Genomic DNA, 18,088 nt, shown 5'->3' with positions numbered 1-18,088 from the left:
CCAGATTTTACCCTTTTGATTTCTCAAAAGCAGTTTGACCCATGGTCAAAATATATGGAAAGTCATGAGGGCGTTTCTTCTTTCCCAGGTGAATAGGATGATAGGACGCGGAAAGAAAAACATTAAAATGATTACTTCTCGAGCAGCATATGAAGGCTTTCATGTGGAAGTGCCTTTAGTCTGAAGCGTTAAACTAAATTACTGATGATGGGTGTCCTCAGTAAACAGAGGCTCATAGAGTTGGAAGAGACCTTGGAGGTCTTCTAGTCCAACCCCCTACCCAGTTTGGGACAAATAGTTGTTCAATCATCTCTTTAAAATGTCCACTAAAGGCCCTGTACTTCAAAGAGACAGAATATTCACTTTATTAATGGCTCTGAGAGTCAGGAAATTCCTTCTAATTTCAAGTTTAGATCTGTCCCTATAAAGCTTCCATTGGTTGGTTCTGCCTTAGAGAATAAATCCCTGAATTATAAACGCCTGTTTTATGCTTTTTAGTATACAGTACTTCTCAGTACCATCCATGCATAGCATGGCTATTTCACCTGGGATTTTTTTTTTTACTGGCCCTGTAATATGAATATTGCATACATTCTTGAATGTTTTCCTGCCTTAAATGTCCACAACTACATAAGAAAAGCACTTCATCAGCATAATTTGTCTCCTAACTAACAAAATTTTCAGCAAACAAGTCCATTCACCTCCCCCTTTTTTTGCACACAGCATAATATTCAAGAGTTAGACTGCTGTGAAGAATAATTGGTAACTTTATATCGATTTAGTCTATTGCTTCTCTGACCATTCATACACAGAGGATATTGGTAGAATTGCAAGCAATCAAAGGCAATAGCAGGTATTCTTTCATAAGGAAAGGGTTAAAAAAAACAGTGTAGAAGCATAGGAAAGCTATAAATAGAAAGCAGCATTATTTTGATATATCTTAAAATTCCAAGAAAGAATAATCGAACAAGGAACCGCCATCTGGAGGTTTCCCAGAATATAAATTCAAAAAATTGTAGAGAGGGATCACCACAGATTTGTATGGGTTTATTTTAAAAGAAAATGGCTTCCAGTTTACCATTTCCATGTCATCATACTTGGTGTACCTGTATATCTTGTGATCCTTCTATATCTTCAAACTTTTATTCCGCAAAGAATAAATACAAATCAAATGGACTGAGTTCTTTGAATTTTTTAATATATACAGATCTTTTAGACTATTCACAGTTCAATGAGCTTACTGCAGATTTACAAAAAAGAAAAAAGAACTCTTGATACACCTGAATAAAAGTGTTATTTTCTGATCGCATCAAAAAGAAAGGAGAAGAAACCTTATCTGGTTTCAATAGTTTTGATCGCATAGCAGGTTTCATTTTCATGCATAAAACACAGCAGTTAGAGGAGGTGTTTAAGCTGGATAATTTTCCATGATGCTGAACTAGGATGAAACTTAAGGATTGCTTTGTGTGTCACATAAACTTGTAAAAATAATAAATTTGATACACTAAGCTAATCATTGGCATAATTTCGAAAATGCTTGCTATATTAAATCTATTTATAAACAGCATCATAAGCATCTACAGGTCGAAATAAAGGAGTAAAACCATTCACAGGAACATAATTCACATTCCAAAATGTTTTTTAATAGACAAGCACATAATTGATCAAAACATTTCATAATATGTTAATAAATAACATCCAGTTTGTTATTTTTTTTTCAAACATCTTAATGTATATATAAAAAAGGAGAACTTGGTTTTTTTGATTCACATTGGCAGTAAATGGCAATAAATAATAGATCGATACAACAAAAAGATGGCATGTAATATAAAAATAAATGTAGGCTGGTTGACATGCTGTATCTGCAGAAAAGGGTTTCTCACTAGAAAATCAGAACAAAAAAAACAGATTGTCTTAAAAACTAAATAAAGATTTTCACATTACCTTGAAATTCCTCCCTTTAAGAAAGAGTGAAAACTTCTGCCCATCCACTAGCCTCCTAGTGAAAATACAGACAATTTTCCTCCACCCAGTGTTTTTTAGACCTATCTCTGAACAGCTTTATAGGAGATAGGCAGTATAATAGATTCTAGTGTGTGACAGGACTGTAGTGCTACCATACATTCAATAAATGAGAAATACAATTTGCAAATGTCACTTCAGGATCAATAATACTCAGTCCAGGTTTACACAGTTGTTCCTGCAAGCTGACATAATGACAGCTGTTTAGGAGGGAAAATAATGCATAATTGCCTGTAACTGGATTTCATTCATTAAATAAAATTGCCATTACGTGTTTCTCTGCAGAAAAAGTACTATGTAAAATTAGTTTTGTAAAAAGGTGACAAAAACACTTATCTTCAGAGGTACCATACAGATGTTTGTATTTTATTGCTTTTTGAGCCAATATATCTGTTGTAGGTAAGATTCCATCATTTGAATAAGATACAAAATAAATTTTTTCCAGAGGCTTAGAAGGTGAGTATGTTGCTATCAGGCTGTATTAAAAATGATCTGGAAAGCATTATGTTTGACTGAACTTGATTAAAATTTTGGAAGAACATAATTAATGGAAAAGTCAAGGATTCACCTGTATGTAAAAAGGTAATATATCTCAATGGGGAATTTTAAAAGCTTGCAATATAACTACACCCTCAGTTTCTATTAGTGCAGAACAGTCAACTACAGTGTGCTACTGATTTTGATACCATCTCCAAGAGGTTTCTGACTTAATATAATAGATTATTAAAGATGCAACTCCAAACTTAATTATTGTGTAGAATATCTGTTTAAATCTGAAACTTGAAATACAATGCAATGTTTAAGGCTGCAATAAGTTACCAGCGACATAATCCAGTTATTCAAAATATAATAAACAATTTAAGGGCCAATTGGGGTAAGAAAGAGTGTGTTTTAAATAACTGCATATGAATGAGGATGTAATTTGAGTTAGTTCTGGATACAAACTTCAAAATCAAGCCACACCCAAAGTGGTACAGAGTCCCTTTTGCTAAAGGCAAAGAGACAATTTCATCTCACTTGTTCCAAGGCAAACAATTCTAGTTTACTACTAGAATGTCTGTTTAAATCTGAAAGAACATTATAGATCAGTCCCAAGAACTCCTTTCTTTTTGCATCTGTAATTCATAAGGATCAGCCTTTTCTTTCCTCCCCGTCCATGAAGAATATTTTTTTAACTGGGCTAGTATTAATACTTTTACACCTCCAGCCAGACTTCAGCTCAGCTGTGAAAATCATGTGGCAAGGAACGATACAAGCACTAGTACAGATCTACAGCAACGTCTGAGGAGGAATGCTAATACAAAGGCTTCTGACCCTGGTTGTCAAATTCTGACCAGGCATCATTGAGCTCCATAAAAATCATCTTTGCATATTGTTCATATGGCTGTCCGGTAGCCTGGAAGGAAAAGCAAAACAACAGGTCTCATAAGTACAAAAATCTGTTTGGAAAGTACTGTACACACAAAAAAAAGTTCAACAAAAATTTGGGTTTGCTTAGGCCAGGGGTAGGCAACCTGGGCTCTTTTATGACGCTGGCTCAGGAATTCTGGGAGTTGAAGTCCACGAGTCATAAAAGAGCCAAGGTTACTTACCCCTGGCTTGGGCAAATCCATTTTTCTCCATGGGTTTTTAATATTTTTTTTTTTTTAAAAAAAAGACTAAGTCTAAGGCTTAGTTTTGTACCAGTCACCTCAGGTGAAAGGGTTTTTAGGCGATAGGGGAAATTGTGAAATGATGGAATTTCACTTTATAAAAAAATATAATAAAACCAAAGGAGAACTAGAAACCTCACAGAGAAGTGTGTGTGTGTGTGTGTGTGTGTGTGAGAGAGAGAGAGAGAGAGAGAGAGTTTTTAAAACATTCTGCTGTGATATGAACCAGTAAAGTTTGACTTGCAAGGCAAGAGTAATACTAACTATTACAGTATTACTGTTACAGTAACAGAAAGGTTTAAATGATATAAAAGCAAATACTAAGCACTGACTCAGCTGAAGCCCTTCCTTCCTCCATAAAGTGCCCCATGAAGTATGAAGAGTAGCCTTAAGCTAACTAAAGCCTTCATCCCAAACTGATGGAACCCCTCCAGATAAGGCAATAGGAAAACTTTATTTCAGAAGTAGAGCCCCAAGGTCACTGTGAAAATGAATAAGTATTCATAGAAGGTGACCTTGTCTATTTCTGTCCTCCAAAAAGAGTTGAACAACCAGGCAGAGCAGATAAACCCATAGATTTATTCCATGTAAAACAAACAAGAGGGTTGGGCTAAGTCTTGTTTTTGAAACAAATCAAACCACAAAGCTATATTATTCATTTGTGGAACACTGCACATTTTATCAAGTTTGATTATCTCAGAAAAGTCTTACTTATCAAAGCAACAGAGCAATGACAATAAAATTAATGTTGCACACTTTTGATCATAGTGGGGTTAATATAGGTTGTACGTGTTCATTTATACTAAAGAAATACTTGTAATGCAGACTCTCATTAGCTAGCTAATAATTGCCAATCAATGTAATCTTAATGGCAAAAAAAATGTTGCTTATCACCAGTGCTTTTTTTCTATATATATAAAAAAAAAAGTGCTGGAACTCACACAAGTCATACAACCCGCCTTGCCTACCCTACAAGGTTCCATCCAAAAAAAGTGCCGGAACTCCGTTCTGGGCGTTCTATGAGAAAAAAAGCCCTGCTTATCACAAAATCAAACCTTAATCCTAGTGATCTGTGGAGTGCTTTATGTAGTTATTCCTACACTGGGGCTATTAGTTTTTCACATCACACTTTTTTAAATTAAAAAAGTCACTGTGAGGAATAAAACACAAGAAATCTATTTTTTATTCCCGCCCCCCACTTAAATGAAACCTATTGGAACTTTCTAGACTTTTTTAATATTGAAAAGAGAAATATTGCAAGTTATCCTGAGATTGCAAGCTATCTTGAGATTTCACACCTAAACTATCTCTCCCCTTCCCCTCCTAATAGGACAGTCAATTTCAAGTCTTCTCCCGGGGTTATGTAGATCTAGTATGAATGAAAGATTATCAAGATGCATTGCATATCCCAAGAAACCGTCTCATGTAGATCAGGGGTTCCCAACCCCTGATCCGTGGTCCAGTACCGGACCATGGCCTGCCAGAAACCGGTCGGCACAAATAAGCAAAGCCCCAACCGTGGGGTGCAGGCAGCACACAAACCCACCCATTCTCCGGTCCGCGGAAAAACTTTTTTCCACGGAACCAGTCCATGGTGCCCCAAAAGGTTGGGGACCTCTGATATAGATGCTTTTAATATTTTAAAGTAATAATGGTAACAGCAATGTACAGTTGTTTGTGTATCTGAAGCTGCCTGCAGCAGTACATAGAACTAGAATATTAGTTTTGTAAAAAAATGAATCCCAAGACATTGCTTCTTACTTTATCAGGATGAACAACAAGTACTGCTCTCCGATAAACCTTTTTCACTTGTTCTGGAGTTACAAGATCAGCCATGCTCACAGGTTTCCATTTCGTTTCTCCTTCCCATAGCACTGTATGCATGGTAGATAACAATGCTCTTATATTTCTCTCTTTCCCTTCAATCCACTCGAGGATCTGTGTAGAGAGATATAACCCCGAATCAAAGAGCTAAAGAAGTGGATGTAAATTATTCCTATTAGACTAAACTTGCTTAGACCTTTTTCAAAATTCCAGGAAAAAAATGATTATTTCATTATATAGAAATCTCAAACTCCTGAAGCAGGAGTAAATATATAAATTTGAATTTTAAAATTCAGCTCTCTATCCTCTCCTTTCTACCATCACTATCACTATGTGGATGCTAACATTTTGAAATTATAAAGAAAAAGAAACCCGGTGCAAAACATCCTGAGAAGCTGCTATAGCATATTAACATTATTTATGTACGGCAGACGTAATTAATACTGCATCCTAATATACCTTTGAAACTTTAACTTAAAAATTTCTAAACTATCCCAATGCTTACTTTTAATTTTTCAGGATCCATTTCCTTGGCCATTTCTTCTTTTCGCATCTCTGCTATTGTTCTGGGACCCTTTTTGTCTCTATGAGCATTAAAACCTTGACCAGATAAGAGATCCTCAAAATCAGCAGACAGTTTGGGCTTAGAATCTGAATAATAAAATAAAAATAAGTATTATTATTCCTGATTTGAGATACTACAGTATTTCTCTAACACGATCAAATTACTGCACCACAGAACTTAAATTAAACAAGATAATATGTAGGCATCTAGAGCGCAGAAAAACAGGGGAATTTATACTTTCTCCTTCAGTGCTAATGTTGCAAGCAGAGCTTTCCACAACAGCATGTCAGTGGAGATTCAGTTACAGATATTTTATGGAAATGTATATAGGCAGTCCTTGGCTTACAGTCATTCGTTTAGTGACCATTCAAAGTTACAACAGCACTGAAAAAAGTGACTTATGACAGTTTTTTACGCTTATGATTGTTATAGGATCCCCATGGTCATGTGAGCAAAATTTGAATGTTTGGCAACTGGCATGTATTTATGATGGTTGTAGTGTCCCAGGGTCATGTGATCACTTTTTGCGACCTTCTGACAAGCAAAGTCAATGGGGAAGCCCGATTCACTTAACAACTGTGGCAAGAAAGATCATAAAATGGGGCAAAACTCACCTAATGTCTCACTTAGCAATGGAAATTTTAGACTCAATTTTGGTTGTAAGTTGAGAACTACCTGAGGTTTAGCACTTCATATATTGCCTTTTTTAGCCTACCCATCTGAATAAGATTCCTTTTCTTTGATTTACCAGATATGCCCATTTTGGGCCTTAAACTCGCTCAGCAGTTCAAATAATATGAATCTAATTTTCACTTGCATTTGAGAAGTTCAGCTCTTTTAAGCTGGTGAACATGAGGTAATTAAATTTTTTAATTATAAGTATAACGCTATAAAATGGTATAGCTGGGTTTTGTTGTTCTCTTTCCAAATCTAGTGAAATTTATTGTAGAATATAATACTATAAAGTCTAGTTTAATTTCAGACATGTCACTTATATCATAGTTAACTGAGACTTGCCATGAAAATATCACATTCGTAGCCTACCAAGCAGCATATAATTTGTATTAAAATATAGTTCAAAAAAGTAAAAGTTCAGTTACCAGAACTGCCTGATCCTTTTCCACGGTCATTTTGACCACCAGGCATTGCAGAAAAACTCACATTATAATTCGGCCTATTTTGCGGAGAAGAATGAGGCATGCTTTGTTGAGGTTTAGACTGGGTTTGAGGCCTAGGGAATCCAGAGCCCTGTGGCCAGCTGCCACCTCCCATTGGTTGGGGAGATGGTTTCTGTGGTGATCCCATAGGAGGAAAAACCCCTCCCATTCCTGTAGGTGTATTGGGTTTGCTGGCAAAGGAAGGACAACCTGGAACGTGAAGTAAAGCAATGTATTAATAATATGTTTGGCTTAGTAAGCAAGCAGAATGAGAATTGCTACACCTATAACCAAGTATCAAGTCTTGGGAACTGTAAATAAAATACATTTCCAAGATTATAAATGCTAAAAGATATTGTAGTCTGCAACAGTATATAGGCACACTGATCTTATAAGACAGGGGTCCCAACCTGTGGGCAATGGCACATTGCCAGGCCACGGCCTGCTGGCCACTGGGACACAGGACAGGCTGGCCAGTGTGCACACATGTGCATGCACACACCCTCATTTGTGCTAGTGCTGCGGCCGCAGCCACGGGGCACAAAAATAGGATACGGTGCCGCGGGGCACGAAAACAGGTCAATGACGCCCAACGGGGAGTGAAAATGGAGCACCATGTAAGAACAGGGCAAGGCTAGTGAGTATCACATGGGCGCTAGTACCATCCCGTTTGCATCATGCGCATGCTCACGGCCCTGTTTGCAGTGCATAAAATGCTGCCCCCTCCCTTTCCCTCCGGTCTGCCAACCGAGAAAGGTTGGTGACCTCTGTCATAAAACATATTTCCTAATAGATTTGGGAATAAGAGTGGAGAATGACTGTACCCTTCAACTTCTCCGGAACAAATAAATTTATATGTCCCATTACTTTCAACTGCAGGATGAAGTTGTGGTTGATTGACTGCTTGGGGTATGGGTGGGGATCAAAACAAAAAGTTATCTAATCTACACAGATACATAATCAACTTGTTCATCATATTTAAGGCATCATTCTATTCTATTCATTAAGAATATATTTTAAGACCTCACAACTGTAATCTTAATGTTATACTTTTGCTTGCATCTTTGTATCATTTCCCTATTGCTGACTTGTGCATGTGACCTGGCATAGCTGCTGGTGTGAGTCAACAAATGGAGTGAGAAAAAAGAAGGAGCAGCTCAGTCCTGGGCTTGAAGGCCATCTGTGTTGTCACTACTCCTGCTAGGCAGGCTGATGTGAGGAGATGTAGAGGCAGCAGGCCCATTGATCCAGTCTGATATATGGATGTTGGGGACTACAGCCCTGGGGGAGAGAGAGTACTCACCTCCACATTTCTGAGGGACATGCTGCTGATCAGATTGCAAATGAGAGGGAGGGAGAGAGAGAAGAAGAAAAATGCTGTGTAAAATAGGGTAGTTGGAGACAAGTTGGACAGTGAAGTTTTGTGGATGTGCAGAGCAGTCATCAGTTGGGGAGAGAAAAGAAAGATCCCTGGAAGAACGGAAGTGAAGGCCCAGAGAAAGGACATCTTCACCAAGGCTCAAGGCAGGAAGGAAGAGGTTCATGGGTTATTGGCAAAGCCCTCTGAGGAAAGGACTAGGCCAGGGGTAGGCAGAGGATCCTGAGAACGGTTCTTTTACCAATGAAGAAGCAGTACTGTAGCTGAATAGATCCAGAAGAAAGTCAAGCTATGCTGAGCATGTTACAATAAATCTAGCCTATTCCTTTCTTTTCATTCTATCTTTGATAATCCCAGAAAAGGGAGAGGAAGCAGGGAGCTAGAGGGGGACCATCTCTCTTAAAAAGGGAAGGAGGAGTGAGGGACACTTAGGAGGAAACCTGACATTGAGTGAACATTGAAATTGTGTGTATATATTTGCTGTAAATAATTGCTATAAATGGCTTCACTGTAAATAGTGAAAAAAGCATAAAGCTTCCACTAACGTGTGTGTGTGTGTGTATATGTGTGTGTGTGATTTCTACCCCCAGTTCTAAAAGATCCCCATGACACTGTGAGATAAATAAAAAAGATAACTAGTAACAGCCATGCCACAGCATTATCTATTTGGCCTTGATTCTGTAAACCAACAAAAAATCAATCCAGGAAAGAGGGATCTTATTTCAACATCAATGGGAAATTTAAACAAATGAGGTAGCAAACAGGAGAAAAAAGTATAAATTTAGTTGATACTAACATAGTAGGCTTTAAAGGTTAATGAAAAAATGGGGGAAAGCTTTTTATAAAAGGTGTTGGAAAGATATTGAAAAATGGACAATTCCGTACATTTTATGATCAGTTAATTGGGCTGCAGTTAATGTTCTTACTTATTTCCTTAACTCTGTTGGTTAAGATGGGCAATTTTTCTCATACAAAACCAAAGTTGCAATGATAGATGGAATGAGATATGTAACTTCTAATTGTTCAACTTTTAGATAATGTACTGTTGAAGGTCATCAATCAAACTATTCATATGATATAATCTATTAGCATTAGAAGAGCCCCCAATAACTCAACATTTGTCTAGTATTAAACACTGAGATCTGGGAAAGTGGCAGCATTTTGTTATCTGCCATTCATGGGCTGACTATGGTTATTCATTCTGGAGACACAGGCAACAGACATTAATAATAGCATACTGTTATATGAACATGCACTTCTGAATACACATGTCTTTTGGCCATGCAATCATTAGTCAACCTGCTAGATTTGCACCAAGAGCTCCCAAGTCAGCAAAAGGATCCAGAGTTTGTGGTTTGGCTTGATGTGTAGGGGTGTTGTGCACTGATCCTGTAGGGCTGGAAGCAGTTGATTTGCTCACCATACCTAGATGACGTAAGAAGAGAAAAAGCAAGTTTATAAAATATAATTGAATGATCTCAGGGCTAAAAGTAGCACAACCCAACTGCATAAACTAGTTGGTTAGCTCAATATAAGCAAAGCATATCATTAATAGAATTGAGAATATGTCTTTCTACGAGGTCTGTGTTGAAGATATATTCAAACAACAGTGCTGAACAAGTCTCAACAAGCACCAAATAACCTTTGACAAACTAGAGTAGAAAAAATAATATCTAGATTATTTTTTCATTAAATTATGCTATTAAGTAAACAGAATAAAGAAGTTAACTTGGCTCATGTACTATAAAAAGGCTTTTGACAACTAGATAAATATAAATAACAGCATGTATAACTTACAGTACACATGCTTTTGTAAAATCTCTGTAATACATCAATACTTTTCTGGATGTAATATTTTTATATTTCATGAGGACTTCTGTAACACCTTTGGGCAGAATTCTTGTTCAACATTTAAAGTTAAATGTGTTGTGTCTATTGAACAAGCATATTTTCAAAACTTAAGTAACAATTGATGGAGGCTGATCCCCTCTTATATTCCTGATAGGAATCTAACTGTCACTTCATTTAGAGAGAGTCAGTTTATTTATTTATTTATTTATTAAACTTTATAAACCGCCCCACTCCCGCAGGACTCCGGGCGGCTAACAATAAAAACACAATATAACTTAACAAGACAAACAATACAGTAACATTCATCCAGGGGTCAGATTTTATAAACCCCAGGCCTGCCGGAAAAGCCAGGTCTTAAGCAGCTTGCGGAAAACCAACAGGGTGGGAGCGGTCCTAATCTCCGGGGGGAGCTGGTTCCAAGACGTGGGCGCCATCACAGAGAAAGCCCTCCCCCGCAGCCCCGCCAAATGGCACTGCTTGGCCGACGGGACCTGAAGGAGGCCCAGCCTGTGGGATCTAACCGGACGAAGGGAACTATGAGGTAGTAGGCGGTCTCGCAAATAGCCTGGCCCTGAGCCATATAGAGCTTTAAAGGTAATAACCAACACCTTGAATTGGACCCGGAGACCAATAGGCAACCAGTGCAGCTCACGGAGGATAGGTGTAACGGGGGGGAGTACCGAAGAACACCCGCTATCACTCGCGCGGCTGCATTCTGGACCAACTGTAGTCTCCGAATACTTTTCAAGGGTAGCCCCATGTAGAGCGCATTGCAATAGTCCAGGCGTGAGGTGACAAGGGCATGAGTGACTGTAAGGAGAGCCTCCCGGTCCAGATAGGGTCGCAACTGGTGCAACAGACGAACTTGTGCAAAGGTCCTCCCAGCCACAGCCATCAAATGATGTTCCAATTTCAGCTGTGGATCAAGGAGGACACCCAAGTTGCGAACCCGCTCCGAAGGGGGTATATTTTCCCCTGCTAGAGTCAACACTGGACAGTTAACATGATCCTTGGGAGGCAACATCCAAAGCCACTCGGTCTTGTCAGGATTGAGCCTGAGTCTGTTAACCCCCATCCAGACCCTCACGGCTTCAAGGCAACGGCCCATCACATCAGCCGCTTCACTGAGAGAGCTCGGGGAAGAGATATATAGCTGGGTATCATCAGCATACTGATGAAACCTCACCCCGTGCTGTCTGATGATCTCACCCAGCGGCTTCATGTAAATGTTAAATAGGAGGGGGGAGAGGACCGACCCCTGCGGCACCCCGCATTCAAGGGGCCTCGGAGTTGACCTCTGCCCCCCCACCAGTACCGATTGCGACCGGCCAGAGAGGTAGGAGGAGAACCACGGTAGAACGGTGCCTCCCACTCCCACCCCTCCAAGTCGTCACAAAAGGATACCATGATCGATGGTATCAAAAGCCGCTGAGAGGTCAAGTAGCACCAAGACAGAGGAATAACCCCTGTCTCGGGCCCGCCAGAGATCATCCATCAGTGCGACCAAAGCAGTTTCTGTGCTGAAGCTGGGCCTGAAGCCAGATTGAAAAGGGTCTAGTTAATCCGCTTCATCCAGAGACCGTCGGAGCTGGAGCGCCACCACTCTCTCTACAACCTTCCCCAAAAAGGGGAGATTGGAGACTGGACGGAAGTTATTTAAATCAGCTGAGTCCAGGGTAGGCTTCTTGAGAAGGGGCCTCACAACCGCTTCCTTCAAGGGTTGCGGGAAAGACCCCTCCCTCAACGAAGCGTTAATCAACACCTGGAGCCAGCCTCGTGTCACCTCCTTGGCGGCCGAGACCAACCAGGAAGGACACGGGTCCAATAAACAAGTGGAGGCGCTCATCACTCCCACCACTCTGTCAACATCCTCAGCGGTCACCGACTCAAATTCATCCTACAGTTGGTGTAGGTGGTGAAGGCACCAGGCTAAGAAGCAGGAGACAATAAGTTCTAATCCTGCCTTAGGCATGAAAACAGTTGTGTGATCTTAGGCCAGTCTTTCTCTCTCTAGGATGAAAGCAATGGCAAAATACTTCCAAAAATCTTGCAAAGCAAAATACAATGACTGGTCCTGGCAATCACCAGGAATCAATACAAATTTGAAGGCACCCTCCCCCCCAAATAGTGCTATGTACTATGTCATTTTGAGCTCTTGAAGGGAAGGTGAAATATATATCTTACAAACAAATAACTACTTAGAAACCGATGATGAATGTCACAGTTCCTAGGTGAACACCTTTCACATAAATCATCTTAAACATGTTAAATATTAGTCTAACTGGCTCAAGGTGGACTCAGCCTTCCATCCTTCCTTCGGTTAAAGGAGGACCCAGATTGTTGGGGGCAATATGCTGGCTCTGTAAACCACTTAGAGAGGGCTGCAAAGCACTAAGTGCTATTGCTATAAATCATTTTAAACATATTATATATTAGTTTCAGACAAACCTGATTTACTAGGCCATTCCCAGTCTCCTGAAACATCTGGCTCAATGGAAACAGTGGGTGTACTGGAAGAACCTTAAAAGATAAATATTGCCATTTAGCAATATTTTTTAAATAGTGCTATAAAAAGTTATCCGTGCATTTGTTTTTAGCTTTTATCACATTGTTTCTGGGAAATTCACCATATCTTCTCGTTAAGTAAAATATATGTGCAGTTTTTTCAAAATAAATAGCTTGTGAGTACTAATTTCAGCAGAAATGGAATACCTAAAATGTTCTACATTCATTTTCAGAAAATCAACATGCATGCTTTTTGTCATCTAGAAAATTCAGGTTCATTAACTTTACCTAGTAAGAAGTTGTCAAGCAACCCCTAAGACTGTCATGCAACAATGCCTATTAAAAATGCTTAAACCACAGGTAGCCAATAGGTTCCTAATGGATATCAGTGCACTAGTATGTTCCCAATTCCATATCACTTTTAAAAAAAAAATACAAACTTCAATGCTGCAAAGCAAAGTGTTAGCCTCCAGCAACTTATTTATTTCTTAGAATGCATGAAGGCTAAAATTCTACTTATTTACTCAGAAGAAAGCATTGTCTCCTTCAACCATTTTTGCATCTTCCCAATTGTATAAAGTAGGAGGATGGACAAAATTGTTCTGCAATAACATTTGAGGGGACACAATTCCCAAAATATTGGCTGTGTTGACTATTGTGTCCAGGTATTTTTGGACCTTAGACATTTTAGATTTTTATTTTTTTAATTCTTTCTTTGTCCTTAACTGTGGATGCCCTTGCTATGATAGTCTAGTACAAACCCTGGAGGGGATCAGGTGTGCATAACCTCATTCTGAAATATTGGCAAGGTCAATTATCAAAGAGGGCTTGTGTTTGAACTGGAGTTCTCAACACAGAAATATCAGTTGTGCCAATGACCAGCTAATAATGCCAATGGATTATTAGTCACCAGATAGATTTTTTTCCGTGACATTGGGTGAAAAGCAGAAGGCAAAATATTGCTTCAGCCACGGAAAGATTGGAAAATAAACACTTGATACAGTGTGTATGAAACAGGCTTCTACTTCATGTTAACAGAAGACATCAATGACTTAAATGTAAGCAATAATTTCCTCATGCAGCCATGCCATTTCGAGCGTCTGGGAAGTGTTTGCTAAGGTTGAGCTGGATCACTGACGATGAACAGATTCCACATTTTTTTACAAATAAAATTACAGTCTTATTCACATTTTTTAAAAAAATATGAGAGTTTCCCCAAAATGCTTACTAATAACCATCCAATGTTCTGCTGCTTCACTTGCCAACAACTTGAATTCTATGGTTTATTATTCTTAATGAAATGAACATGGATATTTTACTGCTGTACAGATACAGAAGGATCCAATATGGGTCAGTCACCAGAGAGAGAAGTTCCCTCAGGATGGGCTCCAGCATGCGTCCAAAAGCTTGGAAAACTAAACTTCTGGTCCCGATGACCAACCCAGATTGGATCCTGCAATATTATCCTGGGACACATATATTCGCCTTCATTTGTGAACAGATGCTGTTCACAGCACCATTTAAAGAAATTGAAAAATAAAGCATTTCATTTCTTCTGTTTGCAAACGACCCACATTTCAAGAGGGAAAAGGTTGGTACCATTAATCATTTTTGTCATAATTCAAAAATAAAAGAAGACATCATACCCATGCTAAAAGGATCCCCTTGCACTGTAGGTGAAGGACTCCTTGTTGCTTGAAGAAAAGGATCATTTTTGGCATTTGAGGAAAGGAAAGAGCCTAAAAGATCTGGGACAGGTTTCTTAGGACTACCCCCAAATGGGTCAAAGGCAGTTGCTGGAAAAAAAATAGTTCTAAGAACATGCTTCTCCTTCTATTCCAATACTGGGCAATATACTTATATTTTAAAGAAATTATTCTTAACTTTACATAAACTGTGTCATTAAGGTGAACCATTGCCAAAGCAAATGTCACAATTCTTTTAATTTAATGTAAACATGAAGAAGGAGATCACAGTAGCCATTAGGTTGCGAAAAACAACAGTGGACCCATGCTGTGGTGATGATAGACGACACACAACTTTCAGCAAATACTTATCAAGAATGCCTGTTGTCACATTATAAATAGGCAATTCAGATTGCATAGGTAAATGATTACATGTGCAAGGGCACAGGATATGCCAATAGGTGTCATAACATATCCTGCTCCATTGGCGTATAGTATACAATCAAGCTAGAGAAAGAAACCAGGTAAATAATAGCTGGCTAGCATTACGTCTAGTTAACAGAATTCACAATTCTTTTCAAAAAGCAAGTGACCAGAATAGCAATAGATAAAATCAAAAAGAACCTAATTAAGCATTCCTTGTTAAAGATGGATTTTTTTTCATCTTGTCATCCTGATTCTCTCCTAGCCATCCTCCTCCTGTTAAATGATTACTTCTTGGGATCAGAACAACAAAATGTATGGTTCTGAACTGGATCTTATATTGCACATATTCACAGTCTCTCTCTTAAAATATACAACGAGGCTAGAAAGGATTGAAAATTCACACAAGGAAACTCTCCCATTCTCTTATCTCCCAGTGCAATACTATGCCTATCCTGCAAAAAAATCCAGATTTTCCTAAGTAGCATAAAATAGAGGGAGTGAAGAAACTGCTGGCAAATGGGAGAAATTGTCCAGCACTAAATGGAGGCACTTACATCTGAGTTCTGAGAAGTGATTAAAAATAAATAAACCTTCTATCCACATGTCTTAAAACATAAAAGTTAGTAGCTGTACGAACTAACAATCACGAAGAGTAATTTATGAATCCAAAGGAAGACACAACTCTTTTTCATGACACAACTCTTGTTTAGCATCCATTGCTTAAAGTGAATTCCTTTGCAAAGCAATGTTGTGGTGAAGATTTTTTTTACCTTCTCCTATTCTTGGGGACAACGATGGGGATGCTGAAGTTGCAGGCCGCCGTGGAGTTGACTGTGCCGAACCAGCTCCACCCATCTGAAAGACATCTTCAGCAGCTCCCTGACCACCTTGGTTTAATCCTCCAGAATTTCCAACCCCAAAAAGGTCACTCAGCAAGTCTGAGTTAGATGGTGGTGCAGTGGGGGCCGCTGGATAGTTCATAGAAGTACCGTCCAAACCTAGAAGATCTACGTCCTCTTGTGGAGGTGGGCCTGGCTGCTCTGGCTGCTTTTTGCTGTGCTTTGAAGTGCCGTGGATTTTGTCCGTGCTGGTGCCGCTGTGCTGGCTGGAGAGGGATAAGAGTTCCTCATCGGATTGCTCGCTTTCTTCATGGACCAGTGCTGCCCTGTCCTCAGAGCTGGGATGAGAACTGGCCCGTTCTGCCTTTTGATCTAAGTAGTAAAAACAGCTTAATGTCAGCTAGCAACTTTGCGATTCTCCTATGGCAGAAAAAAATAATCCCTGGGGGTAAAACAGCCGCACGTGAAAGCAGATGATACCAACAATGACAATTGAGTTATGCTTAATCCAAGTCACAGTGTTTAATTCTCAACGCACAAAGAATATCCAAAACATAAATTAATGTATGGTGTTTGCATTCCGGCCATACATTGCTGTGTGCAAATAGCAAGAATAAATCTGGCTGTGTCTTAAAAATTTCAACTGAATCCCATGCACATGCAGGTATTTTGTCTAAATTAAAGAATGCCTGTGGACTATGGCGTAGTATATATGACGTCCCTGAAAAGAGGCAGCAAGATGGAGGAGGAGGGAAGGAAACTAATAAATCAACTGCGACTTCTGAAAGGTAGGGGACTTGAGGAGAAATCGTATCTACCTTGCCAGCTGAGTGATGACAAGAATGCACCCTGGCCAACATTCTTTAGGTTATCTTGCACTGCATCTACAGAACTTCTACCTATAATGTAAAAGGAGTCCAGATAAATCAAAGATGAGTGAATTTAAAATAGCCAAGCTTGATACTTTCATGAAAGCTGAAATCTCCAGTCTTTGGCCATGCTGACTGGGGATTTTATGAAGTGGAACTCGTCATCTATGTGGGCTGGGGATTATTCCCCCAGATAAAACGAATGCCTTCCTTACCTGCCAGAGCAAGGGTGTCTTGATGTTCCTGAGGCGATGAGAAAAGAATGCTGGGGTTGATGTCTTTTGTGGTGAAATTCTCCCATGGAGGAGTTAAGTCAGTTTGCCTATCAGTGGAGTCTACTTCTATCTCCACAATGACATGGAAGAGTTGGGGATATTTTTCTGGGGAATCACATGCATCCAGCTCAGGCCTAAAGATTCAAATTAAATCAAAGAAACGGTTTGAAGATCACCTGTTCAATCGTATTTTGAGCCTGAATGTAGTAATGACAATTACTTATGCCATAGGATGAATTCTTTTTAAACAAACTGCTAGTGTTACGTGGTAGTAAGAAGTCCAATAGAACTTCCTAATAAAAATTTAGTTAAGCTTTAAGTATCTGGACGTTGGAATACATTTTGCATCGGAAACAGAGAAGGGTATTTTGGACTTAATGTATTCCCAGACTCCAAATGAATAAATACAGAAAACATTTCATAGATACCTGAAGGAAAAGATACACGGGTGGTCCTTGACTTACGACAGTTCATTTAGTGACCATTCAAAGTTACAAGAGCACTGAAAAATGTGACACATGACTGTTTTTCACCCTTATGGCTATTGCGATACCCCCACAGTCATGTGATCAAAATGCAGATGCTTGTCAACTGAGTCATATTTATGACGTTGCAGTGGTTGGGGGTCACGCGATCACCTTTCACGACTTTCTTACAAGCAAAGCCAATGGGGAAGCCAGAATCGCTTAACAATCGTGTCACTAACTTAATAACTGCAGTGACTCACTTAAGAACTGTGGTACAAAAGGTCGTCAAATGGGGTAAAATTCACTTAACACACATTTCACTGAACTACAAAAATTTGGGGCTCAGTTGTGATTGTAAGCCGAGGACTAACTGTATACAGTTCCTTTGAGAGCAGATAAAAAGGTTCGTTCACATTTAATGTTTTCTTTGGTGAAAATCTAATTCCGCACGAGATAGTTTTACAGAAATCTGTGACCCGACCTAAGCATTCACAGAAGTAGTTATGATCCTCGTAGCCTTCTCAACACCTCTGCTACTACAACTCAATTACTATTTCCTGAGCATTGACTGAC

The 18,088-nt window shown here is 39.2% G+C and overlaps 1 protein-coding gene across 4 annotated transcripts in view; it reads right to left on the bottom strand.

Moving 5' to 3' along the window:
• Nucleotides 1-1,177: 1,177 nt before the first annotated feature.
• DNAJC6 (DnaJ heat shock protein family (Hsp40) member C6) overlaps nt 1,178-18,088 on the bottom strand; it is a 56,882-nt gene continuing 39,971 nt past the window's right edge. For 2 of the 4 annotated variants that reach the window (XM_039328953.1, XM_039328951.1), the window contains 10 exons: nt 16,989-17,182; nt 16,723-16,803; nt 15,836-16,276; nt 14,601-14,750; nt 12,898-12,969; nt 9,898-10,023; nt 7,164-7,430; nt 6,004-6,149; nt 5,436-5,612; nt 3,279-3,418 (listed from right to left, as the gene is read on the bottom strand). In XM_039328953.1, coding sequence (XP_039184887.1) covers nt 3,317-3,418; nt 5,436-5,612; nt 6,004-6,149; nt 7,164-7,430; nt 9,898-10,023; nt 12,898-12,969; nt 14,601-14,750; nt 15,836-16,276; nt 16,723-16,803; nt 16,989-17,182 — 1,756 coding nt within the window. In that variant the 3' untranslated portion in view covers nt 3,279-3,316. Of the gene's footprint in view, nt 3,419-5,435; nt 5,613-6,003; nt 6,150-7,163; nt 7,431-9,897; nt 10,024-12,897; nt 12,970-14,600; nt 14,751-15,835; nt 16,277-16,722; nt 16,804-16,988; nt 17,183-18,088 lie in introns of all 4 variants that reach the window. The other 2 variants (XM_039328950.1, XM_039328952.1) reach the window with 2 other exon arrangements.

Source organism: Crotalus tigris, unplaced genomic scaffold, assembly GCF_016545835.1.
Source record: "Crotalus tigris isolate CLP2741 ecotype Arizona unplaced genomic scaffold, ASM1654583v1 scf7180000024385.1074895, whole genome shotgun sequence".
Lineage (NCBI taxonomy): Eukaryota > Metazoa > Chordata > Lepidosauria > Squamata > Viperidae > Crotalus > Crotalus tigris.
Note: the sequence above shows the minus strand (reverse complement) of the source record. Positions and strands in the feature narration are given on the sequence as shown.